A 19,893-nucleotide genomic window follows, 5' to 3' on the forward strand; every position below is an offset into this window, starting at 1 on the left:
GAAGGATGTGCATTAACACTCTTGCAAGTGATGTGTAGCATTTCTCTTATTCACATGCATTCTGGTAATGTACTAATGAACTTTGAAACGTTTTCAAATATCTGTACAATTTATTATTTCTATGAAAATTTATCATAGAATCATAGCATGTGTTGGGTCAGAAAGAACCTTAAAGATCGTCTAGTTGTAATCTTTTTCCTATATTAAAGTGCTCCCGAGCTCATTCCTCATTTATCTTGACGATAAAAAGGAATCTCAGATCGCCTTAGTCCAATGCCCGTGCAAAGCGACATTTCCAACAACAGCGCTACTTTCTTCCGTCAGCCATGCTGCGGAGGAGGCGGCCGTGTCCCCCGCAGTCTTCCCGCTGAAATTTGGGAACGCTCCTGCTCCGCTCGGCGCAGCGCGGGGCCGGGGCCAGGGGCTGTCCGGGGCTGCCCTCGGGGCTCCTGCAGCCCCACCGGGGCTGTAAACACCTGACAACATTCAGCGTCCCGCGAAAACAGGATTAAACAAACTCCCGCTCTAAGCGAGGGCCTCCACCCGGCCGCGGCGGGCAGGACGGAGGCGGGGCCGCGCCATCCGGCCATGGCCTCGGCCCCGGCCCCGGCCCTGACCCCGGCCCGGGCAGGCGGGCGGGGCGGAGGTGGGGCGGCCCGGCGGGCGGAGCGGAGCGGAGCGGAGCGGAGCGGGCGCGCTCCGGAAGAGGGAAGGAGCGGAGCGGAGCGGCGGCGGTGGCCGGGCGGCAGCGGGATGGCAGCGCAGGGCTCCGCGGGGGATACCGCGCTCCACCGCGCGGCCGAGCAGTGGCTGCTCTGGGATAAGGTGAGCGGTGGCGGCTCCGGCCAGGCAGGGCTGGCTGGCTGGGGGGCGGTGGGGGCGCAGGCTGGAGAAGAGTCAGGAGGCGCGGCTCTTGCATTGTGCTGGTTTGGCGTGCGGTGAAAGCACCCGTTTGCTCCTTCGGCTCTGCTCTCAGACCTCTCTGATAAAGGGATGCTCTCTCTCTGCCCCTCCATCCAGAGGCGCAGGTGAGGCTGCGGGCCCCCCGCCCGGTGCTGCGGCCCCGGCACCTGCCGCAGCAGCCCCGCTTTCGTGTAGAAGCGCCCCGGCTGGTCTCAGTGTGGCTTTGAGCTGTACTGAACGTCTTTTTCATAAAGGCCTGCATTGTTCTGAACTGCTTCAGTCGCAGGGCAGTTGGTAGACTTTAATTATTAAAGACCAGCATACATTGCTGTGTTGCTTGTCTCTCAGTGTTAACTTCCTGGTACCTTCAAATTTTTGTTTACTAAAATATTGATCCCAAGAGACATGTGGGCTCACTTTAAAGGTACTTGGAAATGCAGATGCTGCCAGTCTCGTTTTCTTCAGGTGTTGTTTCCCTTCCTGTTGAGACTTATCTTTGATTTTGGTTTTGACAACACTATGCGCTGAAGTAAAATCTTCTATGTGTTTCTGTTTTCCACATACCTAAAGATACATCTTGTCACAGTGGTGTTCTGGAAGTGGTCATGTAGTTGCTCGCTGCTGCAGGTCCCACTGAGATGCAGGCCTCTATTGGAACATTTGGTTTGAATTTTTTATGTCCCTCTTCATATAATTTGTTCATTTGGCTGTATTGGAACACACTGGCCATTGCCCCTCTTCAGTCACTAACATGACTCCACTGGGCTGAGCACTCAACAATGCTCTCTGAGTTTTGTGCAGCACACATACCTGTTTGGTAAGGCATCTGCTTATTTCAAAAATATCAGTGGAAACCTATAATAATAGTTTTTTTAGTATTCTTTCCAAGTTCTAAAGGACATCATTAGAATTTCCTCGAGCTTGTTGTGATTCTTCATTAAAGATCAGTCAGTTGTTTAACTGACCAGTTACCCAGTTCTGGTTTTATTAATGATAGAGCTGAGCCAAACCAGTCATCTTTTCCGAAATGCTAATGTATCATGTCAGATGACAATAAGCTTTTGTGCCTTTTTTCCCCAGTTTAATTGATTTTGAGAATAATAGTTTGGGTTTAGAGCCTCTTATTTACCTAACTTCCCTGACCAGCGCTAGTTATATTCCTGTCTTCTGTGTAATAATTTGCTTTTCAACTGGTTATTCTGATTATTTTATTAAAGCCTTGGGAAATCTAATGCAGTATCCTTTATAGCATCTTTACTTTTGCAAGTTTAGCCCTCTGTTAGCATTTGTGTCTTTGACTCAGTAATAATTGACTAGTGTGCAATACCCATTGCTGATTGCTCAAAAATGATGAGGTATTTTAATTTCTCAGGGAGCTGTTGCATGTTTCTATTGAGCAACAGAAGAATCAGATATAACCCTTGTCCATTTACTCTGATATAAAAAAAAGTTCCTTTTTGACATGTGGAGATAGGTTAATATTTAATGATGATAAGCCCCATTTTTCTTAGAAAATAATTGTCTGCAAGAGCAAGCCTTTATGGCTGATGGTGGCCCTGCTGACCTAACTGGAAGTTTCTACCTACAACGACAATTACTGTGCTTGTTACCAGACTGTTTTCATCACTGTGTTCATTACAGTAATAGCATTTTTTTCATTCTTTCTGTTATCAGTCATAGAATTATGAACGGAAGGTAGCTTCTGGTTTTCATAAAAACAAAATCTGTTTAGTCAGAAGTTCTTCCTCTCCTCTAAAACCTTGTGGGGACTTCTCTACTGATGATAACTCTTGGAGCCTTCCTGTAGTGTAGATTAAAGTAAATAACTCGAGTGTTACCAGGTGATGTTCAAGCTAATTGCACTAGTGGATATTAACTTGGTATTAAATCACCTGCCACTGTATTCACAGAAAATGGTACTCACATACTCACATCAGGTTTAATTTGAGAGCAGAAAAAGTGTAACCTGAGAGAATCAATAAGAAAGAAAAAAGCCATCACTTCATCCTTCTGATACAATTTGGTCCTTCTTTGGTAGAGATACTGTGAAAAGTTTGTTTAAGGAAAAGAAAGAGCCAAAATCAAGATTCGTTTTTCACTTAGCTGTGTGCAATGGCATCATAACATTCTTCACACGCACACACCAAAAAAAAAAAAAAGGCAGATTCTTAGGAGAATATAGCCATAAACAATTGTAACAGTACTTCTGGAAAAATCCTTCTACCATATTAAACAGACTTGACCTGGCTTTTGCCATTATTTGGTGTGGAGTGGAGGCAGGCAGTGGGTATCAACTAAATTAATGCAACCAAGTTTTCTTTAGAAAATTCTACGGACTGAAATTCTTAGAACTTGGGCGGCCACCTGGATATGTACATTTAACCAGACTTAAAATGCTGGAGGATCCCTTTAGTTTCACAGTAGATTCCAAACCTGGGAAATTCCTCTGACAATAACAAACAAAAAACTCCCTGGCTGTGAGAGCTGCAGGATGCTCCCAATGTCCTTCTGCATTGCCATTACAGCTTCTAGTCTGTCAAACACCTGTAGAAATGTGTGTAGTAACTGCCTAAAAACATGCTCATTTCAGTATTGACATGACTTGTGTGCACAAAGCTCACCCAGGGGAATTAAAAGGTGACTGGACAGTGTACAGAACTGGATGCAAATGGTGTCATTCAGGCTTTGCCTTTGAGACATAGGCCTGATGTTAAAGCAAAAACTTGACGTCAACGTGTAAACAGCCTAAACTCGGTTGTGCTGCCCTATATATTCCATAACATAGACTTATATTTATTCTTACAGAATGTAATTACTCAATAATAATAGATAATTGTGTCAAGCTGTCTACGAGGGAGTGTCAGTTACAACATTCTTGGACTGGTAAACTGGTAAATTTTGCACTGGAAATCAGTAATTCTGGGGTACCTAATTGTTTATTGCACTCAGGAAGCTGGATTTCTTTTTTTTTTTTTTTTTTTTAATACTTTAGATTATTCTCCATGATGCAGTTTGCTCATTAGCACCAAAGGCTCTTTAGCTTTTTCAGTATGTATTTAAACTATGTTGTTTGTCCTGTGGCACTGGGTGCACAGGTCAGTGGTTAGGACATCCCGACTCTGGTCTCGGTTTGATGTGCAGAATGTTTATACCTTTGTATGCAAACTTACATGCCTACTACTCTGTGTGCTCTGCAGCATTTTCTGAAGCTGCAGAAGATACATGTTTTTACATTTAATTTTTTTTTCCTTTTTGCCTAGTGTAATATGCTTTCCCTTGCTGTAATCATACCTAGGTCATCCAGGAAATATTAAAGTCTATGACTTTTATGAGTTCATTTAATTGCCTAGAAATCAAAGTTTGTGTCCCTTTGGAAATTATAATCTTTGTACTCCGGAGTAAGGTGGAGTACTCATGCAGTGAGTAACCTGCTGCCTCTCCAGATAATCCTGTTGTCAGGAGTCTGCCACCTGCCATCTGTCCTCTTGGCTCATCAGTTCTCCAAAAATCTAATACTGAACTTCACAAGTCTCATGTTATTGCATTGAAAAGTTGAGGTATACAGGATTTTGCTAATTCCCTAAGTCTGGAAACAAAAAGAGTAATTAAAAACAGAGAATCTGTGGAAGCAATATACCAAGAAAAGCAGTGAAAGTTAGAAACTCCTCACTGTTCTCAAGTGGTCTGACATGGCCTTTTTGTTGCCACTCTTGAGTTATTTTATTTAAGAATTTGGCTGTAGTTTCTAGGCTTTCATCCTGGCGTTGTGGATTTTTTTACAAGTATTACTTGGAAATACATTGGGAATTCTCTTCTGCCCAGTTTGCTTAGTTTTGCTGCTACCTGTGGTGCGAGCCAGTCTTGGGACAAGGTTATGATATAATTTGTTTTAAACTCTTTTCTATAGTGCTATAGAAAGAACAAATGTTTCTTAATAATTAGCTTAACTTACTTTCTTAAATGTTTAGTGTAGTTTTTGTCTTGTGATGAGGAAAAATTCTCTGAACTGTTGAAGTGCTGCTTTTTGTTTGTTTTGTTTTTAAGAAGAGAAAACATTAAAATAGACATCTTGGAAATCTTCTAACATCCCAGATTGTGAGAGATGTGTATATATATACACACACACATTGCTGTTCAGGTAGCATCTTCTCTTACGGAGATAAATCTAAAATATTTGAGGTTGTACTGATTTAAAATCAAGAAGACAACAGGAGTTCTGGTGTTCTTGAAGTTCTGTGCCATGTTTTGATACTGAAACCCAGAGATTGGGACAGAAAGTCAGTTCTATTAAAACAACAAAACCTCATTTAGAATATCTGAATCTTGTTTCAACAGAATCCAAAAACTTACGCAATCGTGAAACAATTGCTTGCGGAAGGAAATGCCGGAGAACTGCAGAAATACTTTGGCTCACGAATGGAGTTTGGCACAGCAGGGCTCAGAGCTGCCATGGGAGCAGGGATTTCCCACATGAATGACTTGACTATTATCCAGACAACCCAGGTATTGTGTTCAGCACTTTATCTCACTTAACTGGTTGTGTATATGAATGGAAGAACCTAATTTATGGCAAGTAAATGAGTAGTCTATGGAAGTACAAGTTGTCTCCTATTCTTCCAGTTTTCAGAAGTAATTTAAATTAAAATTATTAGCTGAGTGCTAATCTCTGAAAACAAGTAGAGAGAAGCTATTAAACCATTAAAAGAAGTTACTTTGTGTATTTGATTTACAATTTAATTTGTATACAGCTGCTGTTAAACTCAAGTGTAACAGTTAGTGCTGTTGTAACAACTACAAAACAACCCCAAAGACTACGAAAGTTGGGCTAAGCTTTGTGTGTGCTGGACATCATTTACATAAAAGCACTGAAGGTCTGTATACATACATGGATCCTAAAGTAGATCTACTTGGGAAAAAACCCACAACCCTGAATAACTCCAGTCTGGAGTGGTGATGTACCACGTGCCAAAGAGATGTCATTATTAAGGGTGAGATTTGGTTAAAAACCTGAAATGCTGGCCACCTGTTCTCTTCCTCATGTGAGACCTAAGACAGCTGAATCGTTTCTCAAATCAGGCCATTCGGACTAATTGTGTTATCTGTTCCTTTTTGGAGTTAAATCTGATAATTTTTAAAGTATTTAAGTGCTGTCCAGGTTTGCAGTATTGATTTGAAAGTTTCTGAATTTCTTGTTGTTTATTGGTCCTGGACAAGCTGAATCCCACAGCAGTTCAATGAGATGTTATGTGTGCTCAGCTTCCTAAGACATCAGAATCTTAGCAATTATCTTAATATGATGATAAATTAAACATCAAGATTGGCTGGATTTGTTGTTGTCTTTAGGGATTTTGCAGATACCTTGAGAAGAATTTCAGTGACCTGAAAAAGAGAGGAGTTGTGATTGGGTTTGATGCTCGTGCTCATCTTTCCAGTGGAGGTAGTAGCAAAAGGTACTTCTTAGGTTTTGTATTTAGTATTTTGTAGATACCTTGTGTGATTCATGATGGATTTATATCTACTTCAACTGTGTTTTCCTTCTGTAATGTGTGGGATTTGCAGTATTCTTACATGTTGGTAATGCCAAAGCAGTTCTTAGAGTTGTGCTTTTATTGGAAATAATGAGGGAGCACATTTAAATTTGGTCTGTATAATAAGTGAGATATATTGATAAGTGGTGGTGTTTGTTGTTGCGATTTTATAATTGCATTAAGGTAGGAGGGAAAGCTGTGAATTTCAGGAACCTAACTGGTAAGAAAATGAATATATTCACTAGGTATCTTTTCTTTCTGTTTAGGTTTGCAAGACTTGCTGCCAATACCTTCATCAGTCAGGGAGTTCCAGTTTATCTATTCTCTGATATAATACCAACTCCCTTTGTGGTAGGTTTTTCTCTTCTATCTTTCTGTGTATTTTATCTGCTTTAAATATACACAAATTCTGTCAGATACCTTGCATTACTTAAGTTAAGGATAACTATACAAACCACTTCTTACTTTTTAAGCTCTTCCTGCAGAGAGTCTTGTACTTATTTAGCTATGTATAATTTACAACATCCATAGCAAGAGAAGGGAGAATGTGGAATGTCAGCAGATTGCTGTGAAGTCTGAAGTCTGAAGTCTGGAACATACACTCATATTTGGCTGGATTTTTACTTTTTTTTTTTTTTTTTTTTTTTTTTTTTTTTTTTTTTTTTTTTTTGAGGGGAGGAGGGGCAAGGCTTCAAGGTATTGAATCCAGAATTGCAAGTTGTTGGAATACAGTGATGCTTTGCCAGAAGGGTTATTGGATTGTGTCCACGATGCCCCCATCAGAACACCAGGTGTCTCCAGAGCAATACAGAAAAGCCCTGCACTTGGCCTTTGTACTAAAAACAATAATTTCTCCCTATACCAGTTGTTCTAGTGAGCATTGCAAACAGAGCACAGAGTTTCTACATAGCAGTCTTATACTAATACAGTTTTTTGTGGATTTAGAGTTAAATTCTTCACAGTGCAGCTTAATATGATGTTGCAAGAACTGCAGTTGATTGCGTTTCACTGTTAAAGAGCCAGGAGTAAACACAGATTGGAGCAGTGTTCATGAACAATGCTTTATTTTTAATTCACTCCATCTGTTTTGAGCTAATTTATAGGAGCGCTCTCCAAAACAATTCTCTTCTGACCCCTGATGGAGTATGTGCTCCCCAGGCTGCTCCCAAAAGACAGTGTGGATGACACTGCTTGAGCTGCAGTTCTCTGCCCCATGCTGACTTCTGTCATTACCCCAACAAATTTGGCACCTTTTAAGGCCTCAGGTACCTCAAGTCATTCTACAGTAGGCAACACATGCATCTGCCTTCCTTGTAGAAATACACTACCCTAGAGATTCACAAAGCATCTGGAACAGCATTAATAACATAGACATGGAAAAATACACAAGCAAAAACAAGGGCTAAAGTTGTGCCACGTGGAGTCTAGTGGAGCAAGTACTATTTAGCTTCTCCTTGAGGGAGTCAGTGTGTAGGAATCACATCCTGACTTTCTTTTTATTCAGCACTATGGAAGTTTTCTATATGCATGAGAATAAATAATATATAATATGTTGCAAATTCTACTTCAAGTACCTTTCTCTTGTTACAGCCATACACAGTAACTCATCTGAAGCTTTGTGCTGGAATTATGGTTACTGCTTCCCATAATCCCAAACAAGACAATGGTTATAAGGTACTCCAATGTGATCTATTTTCTGGCTCTTTTTTTTTTCCATGTAGAGAAACCAATGCAATTGTGTATAGCTCCTATCATGGTATAGACTAAATTAATTACTAGTCTCTCTATCTCTCTTGTCTCTTCTATGTATTTAAAGCTAGTATCGTGTTAGACTAATAATATAATTAAAATATTTACCCTAGAAAGCAGGATGCCATTGTAATCTGTTATCCCCTGGAAAAAACGCTGCTGAATTGCCCATGCACCAGTCATTCAATAGCTGAGCAGTTATATACAGACTGTTTCCAAAATACAAAAATGGAAGTTCTCTTAGTAAATGACTGGGTCTTGTTTTGTGTTTCATTATGGGTCTTGATATCTTTTGATAAAATTAAACTACTTTTTTTTTTTAATATAATAAAAATGAGATGTGAGAAGAAACACTGAGAATATGAACAGAATACTTTGGGTAAACTTAAGCCTAATTTACTGTAATACTCTAGTGATTGTACTGTACCTTAACCAACAAAAAACATAACAAATCTTAGAAGATTAATGATCAAATACTCACCTATTTTTTATTTAGGTTTACTGGGAAAACGGTGCTCAGATCATTTCCCCTCATGACAAAGGAATTTCTCAGGCCATTGAGGAAAACCAAGAGCCGTGGCCTCAGGCGTGGGATGACAAACTGATTGACAGCAGCCCACTACTTCATGATCCATATGCCATGGTCAATAAGGAGTATTTCAAAGACATACAAAAACAGTGCTTTTACAGGTGACTGGTGTTAATTCCTTTAAGAATACAGGCTATTCCATCTAGCATGTTAGCAGGGCAGTTTAAATTGATGGAAGTGAGGGTGGCCACAATCCTGCCATGACCCGGTTCTGCCTGTGTTTTTTGTCATCTTTTGTTGTAGCACTGGCACCTGTGTGGTGGTGTAGTAAGCCAGTTCATAAAGCTGTCCTGGTAGAAGTCTAACCCAGCAAAGTGAGCAAATTTCTGATGATATCTCCCTGTATATTCATGGCCATGCATCAGCCAAGTGCCATATCAAGCCTAGGGCTGCCAGAGGTGAGCTGGCATGGACAGCCCACCAGCCTTAAAACAAGTCTCTGAGAGAGATGTTGGACCAGACTGTTAAGCCAGTTCTGGATCAAGGTCTTGCTCTGTCATTCCAGCCTTGCTTGTGTTCCTGGTAGCCTTGGGTGCCTTACAACAGCCTAGTCCTATCACTTGCCCAGTAAAATCTTTAGTAAAATGAAGTGGATGTTTTCTCTTGGTGATTAACGGTTAGAATTGATTTATGTAGTAGATGAGTATCAACCTTTTAGATCTGCTTATTTTGTGTAGAAATTTTAACCACCAGTAACCATGTTTTTACTCTTGCTAAAACCAGTCAGGTGTTACTGGAAAGCTGGTGCTATTACACTGCTTTTTCAGAATTGGAATTTAATGTCTCCTTAGGAGTTTGCATGATTTTAGGTATGCCCAATGCTTTTTACTTCCTAAAAATGAGTGTGCTCAAATTGGGCAGGCTGCTGTTGACTCACTGTGTTCACAGTCTTTGGAGGTGGTTTAAATGCTAGAGTTGAGGATCAAGAGTCTCTTTAGTCAGCTGCGTTTGCTTTTCACTCACCTTCTTTGGGATGTGTAGAGTGTACTGTCTTTCTTGCTCCAGTGATTTGCACATTCCAGGATATTGGATGCCAAGAGTGGCTCATATCACTGAAAATTAGGCTAAGCTGATTTTCAAGCCATTGCTTTTAAAATCTGACCTCCTTTCATTCATAATTTTAACAGTGATATAGAATACTGAGTTGTATCTGTTTCCAAATGTAGTTTTGTGCAGAACAGTCTTCCATGTCCAAGTTTACTGTTAACCTGTTTTATTTCAGGAATATAAACAAGGAAACAAACCTGAAATTTGTTCATACTTCTGTGCATGGCGTGGGACATAAATTTGTGCAGCTGGCATTCAAGGCATTTGACCTTAGCCCTCCTTTTGCTGTTCCGGAGCAGAAAGATCCTGATCCAGACTTTCCCACAGTGAAGTATCCAAATCCTGAAGAAGGCAAAGGTGTTCTGGTAAATAGGTTTGGTGTTTTTTTTAAATAGTTGTGATGTCTTTCAGTGTTTTCCTTTTTGCCAAAAGTTACAGCTGTAGATATTGGTGGAAGGTCTATTTTTAATCTGTTTCATAGTCTTCCATTTAGTGAAGAGTTAGCTGTTATCCTTTCATTGACATAACCCTCTTTGAACCAGTCAGGTAGCAATTAGCCTTGACTTTCAACTACTTTGTTCTGAGCTCTAACAGAATGGGCAGGATCTGCACATGGGACAAAGTGATAGTTAATTTTAAAAAATAAAATAATAATAAAAATCTTCTCAGTTGTTTTTAGAAGGCTTCTACTCTTTTGTTCTGACACAACACCAGAAGGGGGCAGGAGAAGTCCTGACAGGTGGTTAGAGTTTCTACTACTATTTCTATTACACTTTGTTGTTGAAGGATACCATTAAATCTACACAGCTTTTAAGTTGGACTACAGAAGTGGAAGGATGTACATCCTGACTATGTTCTTCTGCTGCTAGGCTAGAAGTTTTTGGGTTTTTTGAGAGACACATAATGATTTTGGGTGTTTGAGATTAAATAAATTGGGAAATTTATTTCGGAAATTTAAAACCTATAAAGAAAGTGCAAATATTATTTGGGAATATTAACGCTCATATGGTCCTGCTTGCCACTTTTTCAGACATTGTCTTTTGCTTTGGCTGAAAAAGATGGGGCAAGAATCATTTTAGCAAATGATCCTGATGCTGATCGACTGGCAGTTGCAGAGAAACAAGAGAGGTATGGTAATAAGTAATGTAAACTGTTGTCATTTTTTACTCGCAAGGCTAGGCTTATTTGGAGAATTCTTGTTACTTGTGTTGCAGAGGAAGAATAGTCACAGTAGTAATTTTTTTGATTGAAAACACACAGAAATGTGAGAAGAATGTATGAAGCAGACCACAGTAGGAGCAGGATGTGAAATAATGATGACTATTAGACACTGTACAAAAGCCTGAATAAATAGTTAAGACTTTCTGTAGTTTAAGCATGCACAGAAGCCTGGGAATTGTTATTGTGCTATACCTTTTCAAAGGTAGGTTTCCATTTTAATTTTTTTTCCATAACACCCATAAACGTTTTTTCATTCTAGGTTTATTAAACAATAACTTCGATTTAGGAGAATCTGTATAGTGCCAGATAATACTCTTTAGTATGAATGTCTTCTTTCTCAAATCTTGTTAAACCAAACCTTTTACTGATTATTAGATGATTTGTGCTTCTCTTGCTCAGTTTCCCACTTCTTTACATAATGTTATGTATTTGCATTTCACCTTAAGGTTTTTCACAGTTTAGTACTTCTCAGTATAGTCATTCATACTCTCCCTTTCAAGAACCACCTATACGTACATTATTTCTCTTTGCATGCCCAGTCAAAGAAGGGGATCACAAAACAAACTCGCTCAGTTAAAGGCTTACAATAAATTGTTTATATCTGTGAAATGTAACCTATAGTTCTGACTCAGTATGGCTGTCCCCTTTTTTTATGCCCTCTGATATCTTGTACTTCTACAATTGTTTACATTTCCATATTGAGGTTTTATCTAATGAATCAAAGAAAGCTGAAGTTCTAGCACTTGGTATCATATCTACAGATAGTAGTGGTTCTCCTTTATCTACCTTGATAAAGCAGAAACTAATCTGAGCAGTTATAAACTGTAAATCCTTAGTAAAAATAAGCTTCAATGTTTTCAGTTTAGAGAGGAGCAGAAAAAAAAAAACTGCTGCTGGGCCAGTATTAATGGATTCCCTGTGCATGAGAACCAGAAGAGGGATGTAAAATTATGGCAACAGACTTTTGGTAGCCAAGGGATGATGTGGACATCTGCTAGATGTCCTCAGTCGTTGTGGGTGAATTAAATAGTTGAATCTGTATCAGTTAGACAAATTTCAAAAGTCCAGTAACAGGAGAGTGTGCAAATACCCGTTATGCTCAACAGATAACCAAAAGAGCTAAAGTAGTAGCTCTAAAAGTGGTAATATTTTCTTTGGGGTTTGGAGTGCTTTTAAACTCATTAGGCTCGCAGCATGAACTAAGAAGGTTTCTCTGCCTTTGAAAGAAGAATGATCTTTTGTGGGCACTTGCATCTTGGACAGTGTTAATTGGAAGGTTTATATTTCAATGATTCAATATTCAATGATTCAATGTGCTGGCCTCAGTTGGCAATTCAACTTTAAGGAAAAGGTATAAAAAGCTTCAGATTATGCTAGTTAAGATGGGTTGAAACAAGAATGAAAAATCACTCATGCTTTTTGTCTGAAAACTTTGAGCTACCAGAAACTTGAAGAGGGGTGTTAGTTTATTGTACCCATTACCAGTGAGAGTGTGGTGCTCTCATTCTGCTACCTCTGTGCTCATTGTTTAGCCAGTCTTAGTTGTCTCCTAACTTCCAGTCCTGTGTCATCTCAGACTTCTGCCGTAGCTTTTCATTCACTAATCAAATATTAATATAGGCTTCTACAGTATCTGTACTTCTTCTTTGACAGAACCTCCTGCTAGAGCACACTCTCTCAGCACTCTTACACTAAGTTGCCGCTGTGCATTGCTTTGTGCCTGTTGGCATCAATAAGAGCAGGAGACTGAGTCTGCTTCTCTTTCACAACAGGTACTGTTTCTGTAGGTCTTGGTTTTGTCAGTTTGGAAGTGTCTCTGTCCCCTTTTGTGACGGAATTTTTTTGACAGTTTTGACATTTGTCTTTCTTTTTTTCTTAATTTTTTTCCTGTTCTAGCAACACATCAATGTTAATCTTTTTTACCCATTTAATATTTTTTCCAGTCTTCCCAATGACTAACTGATGTATTTGTGATTAAATTAGAAATATTTGTCACTAGCTCAACTAAAAATACTGATTACTTGAGAATAGTATTTTTGTGTCTCTGTGCCTGTCTTAATCACTGAGTTTATAATTGTATGCTGAACATTTTTTTTTACTTAAAATATGTTGGAAACATCACTGTTTCATTTTTGAAAAACTGCAAAAGCCTATGTGTAGGATGGAGAAGAAAGGTAACTGTTTCAGAATGCTTTTTTTCAGGAATTTTTTTGTTTATGCATTATGCACACATGATACCGTGTTACTGTTACTTGGAATTCTAAGGCAGTTGTTTATTTGTTAATATTAATTTATAGAACCAATTTTTTTCCCTGTATTATCCTTTGATTTCATGTATTTTCTAATACTTTTTTGCCTCTAGCGGTGAATGGAAGGTATTTTCTGGAAATGAACTAGGAGCTCTTTTAGGCTGGTGGATCTTCACTTGCTGGAAAAATAACAGCAGGGATACTCATGCCATTAAAGATGTCTACATGTTATCCAGTACTGTTTCTTCCAAAATCCTGAGAGCAATTGCACTAAAGGAAGGTTTTCACTTTGAGGTAAGCAGCATGTTACATTCCATGTTCTTTTATTCGCTTTCCTACAAAGTGTCATATGTTTGTATAACATTGCTTTTCTTTTTCATGCCTTTGATTTCTCCTCACTGCTGTAGGAAACACTGACAGGTTTCAAGTGGATGGGGAACCGTGCCAAACAGCTCATGGACCAGGGGAAGGCTGTTCTTTTTGCATTTGAAGAGGCTATAGGTAAGAGACAGAATGTTATGCTTTCATATCTTGCAAAATAGTGAAAGTAGAACTACTGCAAAAAGTGACGGAATTGTAGAGAATCACAGAGTGGGTAAGGTTGGAAGGGACTGCTGGAGGTCATTTGGTCCAACCTTCCTCCTCAAGCAGGACATCCTAGGGCACATTACACAGGATTGGGCCCAAGTGGTTCTTGAATATCTCCAGGAAAGGATATTCTACAATTTCTCTGGGCAACCAATGCCAGTGCTCTGCTAGTGTCTCAGTAATAATGTAAAATGTAAAAAAAGAGTAATAATGGCAACATAAGGGTGTCCTCAATACAATGGGTGTATTTCCAGTGAGTAACAGGTAATTATCTATTTGGCTAATTGATACTAGTGGTTAAGACTTTGTATCTCTGCTTAGCACAAAGTTTCTGAGCTAGGAGTATGTATATCTCTACAGTAGCATGGCTATGCAGATTTGGACTACAAATTCTGCATAAAGTATTTTAAAAAAAATAAACAAATGCATTTTTCAGACTTGAAGTTTTTTTACCTGACAGACTTTAGCTCAGTGTAAATGTGAATAAAATAAAGTAAAAACTACCCCAAATTACATTTGCAAACTGGAAAACCATGGTTGAAAGCCACAAATGAATTCATGTTATTCATATGTTATTTATATGTTATATGTTATTCAGTTATGAATTCATGAGGAGGAAATTGAAAAGCTGTAATACTATTTAAGTATCTCAGTACCTGAAAACCAGAGAAAATGGGGCTAATTTCACAGATGATTATCAGTGTTACCTGACACTATCATATAAGGTAATCACATTTGAGACGATGCTATACTTGCATTGTTCCTGCAGTTTGCATTTCTCTTTCTAGAAAGCTCCATAAGGACCTGGGAACATGTGGCACTGATATGATGCAAATCTCAAATTCCATTAAATACCTTGCTTATTAAAATTAATGTTGATTAGAAGATTTTAATTTTTTTTCTACTTTTGTTTTGACTCTAAAATGTCTGTACTATGGTAATGTGCATTTCTCCTTTCAAAGATGTTGACTAAGCTTCCCTATCCATCCTATTTCCTGTTAAAAATGTATCAAACTATATCTAATGTTCCCTGTTTAGGGTATATGTGCTGTCCTGCTGTTCTGGACAAAGATGGTGTCAGTGCTGCTGTTATAACTGCAGAGATGGCCAGCTTTTTGGCAACCAGGAATTTGTCTTTGTCTCAGCAGCTGAAAGCTGTCTATGATGAGTGAGTTCAATTTTAATTTTTTGTTTTTCAGATTTTCTCAGTTTCACACTCTGGGGCTAATAGGGACTTAATAGCAACCTATAGTTTATAAAGGAATGAAATGTGGATTTTACTGTTAGGACAATTCTGTACTAATAGTAATCTTCCAGAAAGTGTTCCTGCCTTGTGGACATGAATATATTTATGACTTTGTTTTGTGATGTTTTAAGGTATTTTAAATATAATAGTAACTACCATACTAATTCTATATTAGTTAATGAGATCTTTGTGGTGGTTTTCTTCACTTGTCTGAAAGGTTTTTTCCTTTTGGGAAGTTCTGCACTTGGGTCCTTTGACAGAAGATTGGGCAGGTTTTTGGCTGGCTGTATTGCTGAGCTGTAGAGATGATAGTGCTTCTTCCTGCTTAAATGAGCCAGACACAGTGAAATGTTGATGGCAGAATGGGTCTGAGTAGCCCTGGCTTATTTATGCTATACATAGAAGCCAGTTTGCTTCTGTCCTTCGGAGCTACTTATGAGTAAATTAATTCTAGTTGGCTCTAAAGTTAGGCTTTTATTTTATTATTCTGTCTTTTTTTGATAGATTATTGTTGTTGAGTTTTGGTTGTCCTTTTCTCTTTCTGCTCCTGATTAATGAGATTTGAGCTGATTATGCAGAATTGCTGTGACTGGCCATTACTCTTGGCTACATACAGCTAGGTATCCCTCTGAGTGCTTTTAATATGAGGCACTACTTTTGCTTTTGTGTTTTTTTTTAATGGATTCAAATAAATCAATAGCAAAGATGAATATTGGATTTCTTGGGACAAGGAGTAGTTTTTGTGGAGGTTTTGGGTTGTTTGCTTTAAAGGAGGGAGCAGCACAGGCTGTTTGATACTGTCCAGCTCTTCATGTCTCATAGACACTGACAAGGGAGCGTGGAACCTGCAAAGAAACTCATGGAAAACTCCAACCTTTGTGCTGCTTGTTTTGCCAATCCTGAGTTCTCATTAGTGTGCAGCACTAGCCATGCTTCATTGTCTCTTTAGGAAGGAATCAAGTGGCAAAGACTTGCTTACATTGCGTAGATAAATGGTGTGATATAAAAGCATGAAAGAGGAATTCATACCTAGAGCAGCAAATACAGCATCTGATGTGAGAATTTCCTTAAATGCTACTAGCTGGAAGTGCATATTCAAGAATTGAACATTCAACCTCTGGCTAGGTTTTTTTATTATTTTTTTTAAATACTACTGCAGTCAACACCTGCTTCAGGTTCACTTCAGAATATTTGGCTGAGTGGAATTGAGCTGTGCCACAGTGTTGCTGTGTACATAGCTACTGAAGAGAACTCAGAGCTGCTTTAGCATAAAAGCAGTCTGTGAGATGTCACTGCACATAGTCAGTCACCCTTTGTGGCAAAGCTACAGATAGAGGGAAGGATACAAATCTGCCCTATTAAACTGTTGTTTGATAATGAGCTGGAAGGAGGGCTCTTGTTTTGTTTTGAGGGTTGTTTTTTATGTGCTTGATTTTTTTTGTTTTGGCTAATAAAGAGTTGCAGTTTTCTACATCTTACTATTTTACTTTTTTGTAAGATTTGCCTTGTGAGTTACAGTTGAAGCAGAAGTAACTATTTTGTATTTTGGAAATATAGAAGGGGAATCTGTCTCAAAATAAATTCAGATCAGGAAAAGGACATGGTTCTAGTAGGCTTTTCACTTCTTTCAGATACAGGATAGGTTTTATTAATTCCCTTACTGAATTCTTAATACTAATTAACTATTACTATTAACTTTCCAGATGTCCATTTAGGACATAAACATGACCCTATTTAAGAAGGCATTCAGATTTCTAACATGAACATTATAGAACTAATGAAGATTCTGGCCCTCAGATTTTCTCTGCAATCAGGGATATTTATCAAGGATATAAGTCTTGAGCTGTAGCAAGAGCTCGCTTGAACAATCAGTCCAGGCTTGTAATGTTTTTCAACAGCATGCTCTTTTGAAAAGTCAGTGTTACCAGGTCATTTGTCTTTGATGCATCACATTACCTGGCAGCAGGCAGGTGAGGTAGAGACAATGTTCAGAACAGTTTGCTTTAGTAAAAACACTTTTAATGGGAGAGTAGAAACACTTTAATGAAGTGTGATTGGAAAAAGCAGTCCAGAATTTGTTTTACTTAGAAAAGGTCAGCTGGAATCCACTTGAAGCTATTAGATGTAATCTCTTCCCTTCCTATGGGGGTTAGAGCTCTTCAAGGCAATAACGGTACCTTTTTTCTTCTGGTTTTGCTCTAAACTTGCTCAGTTTTCATCATTAGAATTAAAGGCATCTGCACAGAAGTTTCTTTAAAGTATGTAAAATGGGATAATTAAGCTGTTTAGACCTTTTTAAAATTTTAAGGGCATGAACTGATGCTTCAGTTGGGTGAGCATGAGTACAAAATGTTGCTTTTTGGAAGGTTGTATAATCTGTCTGCTGTACAACTCTTAGAACATTGCTTCTTGGATTTACTAATACTGTGTCTTCACAGATATGGCTTCCATATTACCAAAGCTTCATATTTCATCTGCCATGATCCTAAAGTTATTCAACAACTTTTTGACAACCTCAGAAATTTTGATGGAAAAAACACATACCCAAAATCTTGTGGTAGATTTAAAGTTTCTGGAATAAGGGATCTAACTACTGGGTATGACAGCAGCCAGCCAGATCAAAAGGCTGTAAGTATCTTTCTAAATTATATGTAAATCATATGTGATGTAGATACACATACCTAAAACATTCTGTGGAGAAACACTAAACATATTTACATGCTGAGTCATAAAATAAGTTAGATTGTTGAAGATTGTTTTGCCTTGGTGAGAGGAAGTGAAGCCAAGGGGGTGTTGGGTTTCTTGTTAGGTTTTGTGGTGTGTTTTTCTCTCCAAGATGACAGTTTGTAAAGGGTGGATCTTGCTGCCTTGCTACAGCAATCTGCATTGTTTTCTTCTGAGTGCAAGTTAAACTGTCTATTAAGATGTGGTTTTGGATTCTATATTTTTGCACAATCTCCATTTTCTTTCCTCCTGGGATATGCCATGACAGTTCAACTTCTATTAGCAGTAAAAGAATTATCTAGATTTGAAATAAGATATCTAGCAGTGATGCAGTTCTACCGGATTCCGGGCAGAGGGCACGGCTGTCCTTGTGGTCTCAAGACCACAATGTTGAAAAGAACAGAACTAAACTAGAATTTTAGCTGGTGCTTTTGTCATATTATCTAATATCAAGTCATGAGATTATATATAGTATCTTTCCAAGTTTTAAAAAATCCTTAATATTTCTAGATACTTCCTACTAGTAAAAGCAGCCAAATGATAACATTCACTTTTGCTAATGGAGGAGTGGCCACAATGAGAACCAGTGGGACGGAACCAAAGATCAAATACTATTCTGAACTTTGTGCACCCCCTGGAAACAGGTACTGTCACTTACAGCAGGACATTGGATGTAATGGTCTGTATAGCTTTTTTGTATTGTTTTAGTGAAATAGGAGCTCTCCACTATCAAATAATATTGCTAAAGTCATTTTAAATAAATGTATTTATATAAAGCTTCAACTCTGCAAAATTTGTTGATAACTTCTTGTCACTGAAATTTCTTCTCAGTTTTGCATGCAGTGGAAATAATATAAGGAAAAGCATTCTGCCTTAAATAAATGCAAATATTTTCACCCCTTTTTTACATACATAGTTGCTTTATAATTATTTAATCAAGTATAAAGTGTACTAATATATTTCAAACCCATTTATGTTTAGTAATTGTATCTTTAACAGGAAAGCTTAGAAATCATACAATCATAAAGATAAATAATTATTAACTTACATGATGAAGTTAACACTTTTTTACAGAAGAAAAATCATCTAAAAATACTGTTATGAGTATAAAAATTACGCTTCTAGTCACTTAAATTTAATAATAGAAGATCTTCTGAACTCAAATTGGCCATTCTTCGTTAGATTACATTGTGGGCCTATGTTTCTTCATAGTCTTCATGCACATCAGTTGGAAGTGAACATCAGTGCATTGCCATAAGAAATCAAATATATACATTTCTATCATTAATAGAAAATGTTTGTCTAAAGCAGTGCAACAGATTTAAAAATTCCTCATACTAAAAATATATATTTTGGCTTTTCCATTGTTTCACTGTTTTCTGTGTTTGTGTGATTTTTGTTTTCCAGTGATGTTGAACAGCTGAAGAAGGAACTAGATGAATTGGTGAACGCTCTTGAAAAACACTTCTTTCAACCAGAAAAAAACAAACTTCAACGAAAGACTGAGTAAAATAGCAAAATTACTACCTTGTTTGGCTTTTGCAGCATTAGAAGTGCATTATTTAAGAAGTTAAGGTTTTTTGGACCAAACATCTGAGAACTCTTGACTATAAAGACTTCTGCTTTTAAGAGTTTTTTTGGGTACTCTTGGCTCTAGTGTCTTATTTTGGAAGGAAAGTACCTTTACCCTTAATGGACCAAAAAAACCCAATCAGTTGAACTGAAAGCTTTATGAACTAAAAGTTGACTACAAATGTATTTCAATCAAAACATGTTTTAATTAAATATAAGTAATATTCTGATATCTGAAACAGCCTGTTTTGTGGTGACTTTTTTTTTTGTGCATATAATCTGATAACACTATGCAACTTTGTCTAGGTTTAGATTTGCAAAGCAAGTTTTTCTGTTAACAGGAAGTATTTAAAGCCTGTAGTGAGACTTTGACAAACTTGGAGCAGATGATTCAGAAGTAGTGATCTTTCTTAGGGATTTTGGCCCAAATAAACAAGAAATTCACAGCAAATGAATTCAATATCTATTTGCTGTGGG

The 19,893-nt window shown here is 38.0% G+C and overlaps 1 protein-coding gene across 1 annotated transcript; it reads left to right on the plus strand.

Moving 5' to 3' along the window:
* Positions 1-681: 681 nt before the first annotated feature.
* PGM2 (phosphoglucomutase 2) lies at positions 682-19,655 on the plus strand. Its single transcript, XM_014871014.2, has 14 exons — positions 682-825; positions 5,239-5,406; positions 6,247-6,353; positions 6,698-6,782; positions 8,022-8,105; positions 8,677-8,870; positions 9,992-10,181; positions 10,847-10,944; positions 13,400-13,580; positions 13,694-13,787; positions 14,913-15,042; positions 17,559-17,748; positions 18,355-18,488; positions 19,252-19,655. The coding sequence occupies exons 1-14, from the start codon at positions 754-756 to the stop codon at positions 19,352-19,354; spliced, it is 1,830 nt and encodes a 609-aa protein (XP_014726500.1). The 5' UTR covers positions 682-753; the 3' UTR covers positions 19,355-19,655.
* Positions 19,656-19,893: the final 238 nt, after the last annotated feature.

This window comes from Sturnus vulgaris, chromosome 4 (genome assembly GCF_052056855.1).
Source record: "Sturnus vulgaris isolate bStuVul1 chromosome 4, bStuVul1.hap1, whole genome shotgun sequence".
NCBI classification, from domain to species: Eukaryota; Metazoa; Chordata; class Aves; order Passeriformes; family Sturnidae; genus Sturnus; species Sturnus vulgaris.

What these genes read in the sequence shown, in the direction of transcription:
- PGM2 (XM_014871014.2), top strand. Translation starts at nt 754, where the DNA reads ATGGCAGCGCAGGGCTCCGCGGGGGATACCGCGCTCCACCGCGCGGCC. An exon ending in GTTGCAGAGAAACAAGAGAG is followed by an intron (nt 10,945 to 13,399) that starts GTATGGTAATAA and finishes TTTTGCCTCTAG; the next exon opens with CGGTGAATGGAAGGTATTTT. An exon ending in TGCATTTGAAGAGGCTATAG is followed by an intron (nt 13,788 to 14,912) that starts GTAAGAGACAGA and finishes TTCCCTGTTTAG; the next exon opens with GGTATATGTGCTGTCCTGCT.